A 6,879-nucleotide genomic window follows, 5' to 3' on the forward strand; every position below is an offset into this window, starting at 1 on the left:
CTGACACCACAGTACTCTAGTCGAGGCAACAGAGTGAGACTCTGTCCTCAAAACAAAAAAAAGAAAAAAGGAAAAACGTTTTCTTCTAGAGCTAAAGGTCTCAGGATACTTTTGGAGCCCACTAAGATCCCGGGAGTATCCCAAAAAGTATCTGAGTTATACAGCAGGGCTGGGTTCAAATCCTAGTTCCATGACTTTGAAGTTACTTAACATTGCTTAGCTTCAATCTCATCTATAAAACAGGGTTGTCATTTAGATTAAATGGGATTATCCATGTATCACATACATGTAATCACATGGTTAGTTGCTGCTGCTGCTGCTGTTGTTACTGTCAGCCTTTGTTTTGTAGATAAAGAAACTCGAGCTTGAGCTCGGAGAGATGGCTTGGCAAAGACCAGACAGTGGCAGAGCTACGACCTGAACCCAGGAATCCTGACTCTCTGTCCTGTGTTTTTACTGTACAACTCCCGCTACGAAAGAAAGAGGCCCACAAGGCAAGCCAAGATGGAAGAGAAACAAAAGCCAACAAAAGAATACTCCAGGCACAGATTTGCCTTGGGCAGTGGTTAAGAGCACAAACTCTGGTGTCCAGCAGCCTGGGTGAATCCTGGCTCCAGCACTTATAGGCGGTGTGACCTTGGGTAACTGACTTGACCTCGGTAAAATTGAGACAACAGGATCTGTTTCACAGGGGCATTGATGAAATAATGCTGATCTTCCTGCTGTTGGCCTCCCTCCCTGATGTCTATGCACAGCAGCCAGAGGGAAGCACATTTCATTGGTCTACAACAAGGCTTCTATACCCCTGTGAGAACAGGCTCATGGAAAAGCCGCTACAGGCCACCTCCTTCTTGGGCTGGGAGGGACAAGGTCAGGTTTCCAGTGATGCAAGACAGGAAATGCTCATTAAATTACTTGCCACGGTGTCTGTAAGTGACCTTCTGTGGTCACACTACAGGCCAGGAGGCCAGGCACATGCTGGTTTCAGACTAACACTCAAGTCCCCAGCATGGCCGAAACCCCGACCACCCAGAAACTAAGTCCTCATGGAGACTCAACTGTGCCCCGGCGTTCAGTAAGGCCCTGACAGATGCAAATCATGGTCTAAAGAAAACTACTCCTTTCCTCTAGAAAGTCCCAGAGATTATGTTGGGGCTTTTCTTGGGGGGGGGGGGGTGTCCAGGGGGGAATTCCAAAGACCTTTCAAATCCTCTAGAGTCTAAGAATTAGATTTCCTCTTTCTTTCCTTCGTATAAAAAGAGAAAGAGGTAAAACACAAAGATCTTAGACATCACCCTCGAATCAAAGAATATAAACACGAAACTCACAAATCCCAGATTCTAAGGCAGACACAGGAAAATTAAAATAGAGCAGGATTTTCCAGTGGGGGGGGAAAACCCTTCCTAGTTCCAATGTGCCACCTACTTATCTGCTGTTACCTCCTTGTTCCCTAACAAATATATCGGAAACTCTGTCCAACACATTTCCAACATACACCCTACTTATTATGTACATGATTCCAGAGACCTTCACCTCAGGAGCTCAGACCTCTCACATTTAATATGAGGGGGAAGGTGAGAAGGCAGAGAGACATTTACAGAACCAAGTTCTAGCCCCAACTTTACCACTAAATAGTTGTGTTGGACTGAAGCATGTCCAAGCTTCACTTTCCCATCTGTGAATTGAACATGTATATGGTTTTTGCTCCAGCCTGTGACCTTGACCCCTGGGAGGCCATCTATCACTGGCCTCTGACCCAGCAGCTGACCACTGAAGTCTGCAGTCAGCAGGGTCCCCCTTCCCCAAAGTAGGATCCAGTCCACGCCAGTTCCCTCATCCTATAGAACTGGGCAGGAGATATCAGTTTCCACCGAGACATACCTTCCTCAACTCTTGCTGTGCACCAGGGGACAAAATCCAGTTCCCAGTTCCTCTGTCACTAACACACCTGAGCATCCGAAACACGAAACACGTAAGAACAAAACAAATCAACTCCTTTGCAACCCTTGCCTGCCAAGACTTGCTATCTAATTGCTGTTAATTGCATTAATTGCATAGCTCTGAAGTGTTAAGATTCCTCCTCCTCCTCCTCCAACGCAGGACAAGGGAAAGGAATGATGAACAACAAAAGCTCCACACAGCAAAGCTCTTCTCTTCTCCCACTCCCAACCCTAACACCCACTCCGTGGCTCCACAGCTGAATGTGACCTCAGAGCCCAGTAGGACAAAGCACGAAGAAGTGGCTGAGCCGAATCCATGAGAGGGAACCCCCTGGGAACTGAGTGGGTCCCGAGCCCTAGACCCGAAGGAGACGGCATCAACCCACACACACTCAACAGGCCACAAAAGGGATGACACTTCCGGGTACCTTACCCTCTGCTCATTCATGCCTGAAACAGCACCCCCCTTCCTGCCCAATCTCTCCCGCACCCCGCTATTCATCAGAACCCATAGCCACTTATCTAGAAAGACCCACCAGAGACAACCTTGGCAACATCCTGTGGACGCTGTAGGAGGCCAACTGAGCAGCAGATAAGAGCTACGTGGACAGGAAAATGTCACTGCTCCAATTGAGGCAAGGAGAGGACTGGGGTGGGGGTGTGCCATGTGGTTTCAGGCAAATAGAGCCCAAACCCCAAGAAAACAAACAACCCCATGGCTGGAAAGGGAGCAGCCCCATCTCCAAAAATGGTCCCTGAGTCCCTCTTGGTCAACCCCAAGGCTTCTTGAGACATCTCTAGTACCAGAGTAGATAGCTGAGGCCTCTCTGAAACTCCTATCAGGGAACAACTACTCCTGCAATGACCTGTGGTGGCAATGCCATTCTCTCAAGGGACCTCCCTTACATCCACCCTCACCTACCCTATGTCAGGCTCTGGGCCAGAGGGATAGGGCTGGGAGCAGCCTCTATCACTGGGTGAGGCCACCCAGCTGTCAGAACTGACAAGCGCCATCCACAACGCCAAACTCAGCCTGCAGCAGCGCCACAGAGGCAGGCACAACAGCAGAGCCCCAAAGACAGGAAACAGGGGTCCCCATTCCCCAAGCACAGCCTAGAGGTTCAAGGTGAATGGCTCCTAAGTACATCTCCCAAAATGGAGCTGCAGGAGAGGGCTGCCCTGCCAGAGCAGAGGGAGAGTGAGGCTGCCAAAGCAGACGGGTGGGCGTAGGGTTAGAGGAGACTCCCGCAGAGCTGGGGGCTGGGCTATTCTCTTGGAGCCCCATCACCTACCACCCCGCTGGGGTCTCCCCCATATGGACACGCCTGGAACTTGCCTCAGAGGCCACATACCAACTTTCTGCAGCGAAGGAGGTGCGCGGAGCAGAGCGGGAGAGAGGGCGGGGGAATGGGGGGCTTCGACCGGGCGCCCCATGTGGACGAAGAACTGAAGCGCTGGGAGAAGGGAGGCGGCTGGTGCACGCCGACCACCAGCCCCCAGGGCCTAGCCAGGGACACAGCCTGGGTCCTGACTGTCCCCGCCGCCCAGGCCTGGGGAGCAGGAAGGGGAAGGCACTGCACCGCGGTCAGCAGAGTTGCGGGACCAGGTGGCCTGGCCCTACCTGCAATTCCTGAAATTCTCCCTCCAGCTCGTGCCACTCGCACTCGCAGCACTCCAGCGGCCCGGACATGGTGCAATGGTGCAAGGCGGCGGCGGCAGCGGCTGCTCGTGCAGCGCAGCCCGGCCGGCCACCCGCGCCCCACTCCCGCCCGCTCACCGGCCGCCCTCGGAGGCACCAGCTGTTCCTGCGCAGCCGGAGCCACGCGCGCACCTGACGTCACGGCCCCGCCCCGGCACCCGCCCCACCCCCCTCGCCCGGGAGGCGGTACCCGCGCATGCGCACGCGTCCCCGGGTCCGCCCCCGCGCGCAGGGGCCGGGCTGTGCAGCCTTGAAGGTCTTGGCAGAGTCTGTTGCGGCCCCCTTGGGAGTGCCTGTGGGCCTCCAGAATCTCCCTCTTCTGGGAGGGGCTGGGAGGGCTTGTCTGCAAGCTGCATTTGCAGAGCTTATTTTACCTAGATGGTGGATTTTGCTAGTGTCTGGGGTTGGAGGGAGAAAGGAGATTTGGGGGAGGTGAGAGCTCACCCATCCCTAAACATTGCGCCACCCGAGCCAGAGCCAACCTCCCGGCAAGCTGGAGCTGACATTGACCGTCCAGCAAGGTCGGGGGCAGGGCGGCGCAGCGCAGAGAGGGCCCTGTCATCTCACGTGTCATTATTATGTACTGCAACTAAGGCATCCTAGATTCCTGCCCTCTATGACTGTGTGACTCCCATGGCAGCTGTTTTTGTCGCTCGAATGACACGACGGCCTCCAAGCTAACCGAATCCAATTCTCTCCCCTCCCCTGCAAAGTCCTCCAAGATCTGCTCCTGCCTGGATTTCCAGTCACACCTCCTCTCACGCCCTGGATCCCTACTCTCCAGCCATCGCCTGCTCTTTTCCTGACCTTGCATGGAACATTCTTCCCTCTTAATCTTCATACGGTTGCCTTTTTCTCATCATTCAAGCCTCGGTTCAGATGACACCTGTGTTCGTTTCCTAGGGCTACGTAACCACAAACTGGGCGGTTTACTGCACACTGGGTGGTGAAAACAATAGAAACGTATTCTCTCACATCTCTAGATTTCTGGAGTCTAGTAATCTGAGATCAAAATGTCAGCAGGGCCTTGCTCCTTCTGGGACTGCAGGTAGAATCCTTCCTTGCCTCTTTCATAGCTCACGGCGATGGCCGTTAATCCTTGGCATTCCTTGGCTTGCAGCTGCATGGCTCCCATCTCTGTCCTGTTGTCTCATGTCTTCTTCCTTGTGTGCATGTCTCTGTGTGTCCTCTCTTACAAAGACACCCCTTTCTAGTATGACCTCATCTCAACTGATTCATCTGCAAAGACCCTGTTTCCAAATAAGATCACATTCCAAGGTCACCATGTCTTTTGGGGCAACACAGTTCAACCCATAACACTATCTCTGCAAGATCCTTCTGAGCACTTCCACACCTCCTCCCAGCCACTTATATCTCACCTGTGTTATTTCCTTCATACAGGTTACCACCATATGTAATTGTTCGTTCCCATGTTGGTGGGTTGTTTCCCTCCATGGGAATATAATCTCTGTGAGATCTCAGGGAACTTGTCCATGTCTTAGTCATTGTTGGATTCCCAAAGCTTAACACATAGTAGGCCCTCAATAAGTATTTGCTGGAGGAATGAACTTTAAAGATTGTCTACTGCAGAAGTTCTCAACTTCAGGGGTTCACAGACCACTCCAAAAATTTGTTACAGGGAAAATGCACACAAGCACCCAGAGATACATTTGCAATTGAGGTCTGAAGAGAGGTGTGACTTACCCAATATTCCAAGCTCATTAATGGCTCACTTGGAATTAAAGTTCTCATCTCTGACTGCTAAACCAGTGCTCTATTAATTAATAAATCAGGCCAGGTGTGGTGGCTCATGCCTGTAATCTTAGCACTTTGGGAGACTGAGGTGGGAGGATCGCTTGAGGTCAGGAGCTCAAGACCAGCCTGATCAAGAGCAAGACCTGTTTCTAGTAAAAATAGAAAAAATCAGCTGGACATGGTGGTGTGCACCTATAATCCCAGCTACTTGGGAGGCTGAGGCAGGATGATTCCTTGTGACCAGGAGTCTGAGGTTGCTGTGAGCTAGGCTGATGCCACTGCACTCTAGCCTGGGCAACAGCGAGACTATGTGTCAAAAAAAAAAATAAAAATGGAAAGATGGAAAGATCTGGTCACACTGGGCTCATATTCCTGCATGACAGTTGACCGGAACAGAGTAACAGCTGGCCCCTTTACATGGTGCCTGCAAGTTGCCACAGTCCCCACTACACTCAACTGTCTTGCCCCAGCCTCCTTCATGTATTTATGTTACCGCTGGTTCCTGGAGACATTTGAGTTTGACACACCTGATATAATGTGTCATGAAGAGAGTGAGCTAATGTGTCCTGAAGATTCCAAAACCAGCTAAGTCATTTGAATGGTGGAAAAACAGAAAATGGTTTATTTAATTGGGGTTAACAGAATCAAAAAGAAAACACAGGCCGGGCGCGGTGGCTCACGCCTGTAATCCTAGCACTCTGGGAGGCCGAGGCGGGTGGATCGCTCGAGGTCAGGAGTTCGAGATCAGCCTGAGCAAGAGTGAGACCCCCGTCTCTACTAAAAATAGAAAGAAATTATCTGGCCAACTAAAATATATATAGGAAAAAAAAAAAAATTAGCCGGGCATGGTGGCGCATGCCTGTAGTCCCAGCTACTCGAGAGGCTGAGGCAGGAGGATCCCTTAAGCGCGGGAATTTGAGGTTGCTGTGAGCTAGGCTGATGCCACGGCACTCACTCTAGCCCGGGCAACAAAGCAAGACTCTGTCTCCAAAAAAAAAAAAAGAAAGAAAACACAGGGCCTTGAAGGAAGAATACTGTGTCATCAAGCAGAAGATTTAGGAAGGAAGATGTTCCTTCCTTTGCCTTTGACATTGCAGCTGCACAATCGCAGAAGGTCTTTCGGCTCCAAGCTGCCTCAGGGCAGGAGAGGTGGGCCCTGCCCTCTGGGGAGATCTTGGCAGGTGCCACCTCATGGTCAGGTTCCAAATCTGAGGGACTCCTCTCTGTGGGGTCAGGACTCCAGGTGCATTATTTACAAGCTCTTCTGTAGATGGCACCAGTGGGCCATCCCCATCTGAGTAGCTCAGGTGCCACCATATCAGGTCTTACCTGCCTACCAGCCTGTCCCAGTTCCTGCCCCAAGTGCTTTCAGACTCACTCATCAGCAACATGGGGCTGGCTCTTTAGGGATTTTCATTATGGTTGATGACAGAGTGTGATTCCGGACATTTCCCCAACCCCTGCGCACGCCACTACAGGAAAATC

The 6,879-nt window shown here is 51.6% G+C and overlaps 1 protein-coding gene across 1 annotated transcript in view; it reads right to left on the reverse strand.

Annotated features, from left to right (window-relative positions):
• Window positions 1-3,742, reverse strand: part of TMEM120B (transmembrane protein 120B) — a 34,307-nt gene extending 30,565 nt beyond the window's left edge. The window contains exon 1 of the mRNA XM_069497415.1: window positions 3,562-3,742. Within this exon, the coding sequence (XP_069353516.1) occupies window positions 3,562-3,630 (69 nt within the window). The 5' untranslated portion in view covers window positions 3,631-3,742. The remainder of the gene's footprint in view (window positions 1-3,561) is intronic.
• Window positions 3,743-6,879: the final 3,137 nt, after the last annotated feature.

This window comes from Eulemur rufifrons, chromosome 21 (genome assembly GCF_041146395.1).
Source record: "Eulemur rufifrons isolate Redbay chromosome 21, OSU_ERuf_1, whole genome shotgun sequence".
In the NCBI taxonomy this organism is placed as follows: Eukaryota; Metazoa; Chordata; class Mammalia; order Primates; family Lemuridae; genus Eulemur; species Eulemur rufifrons.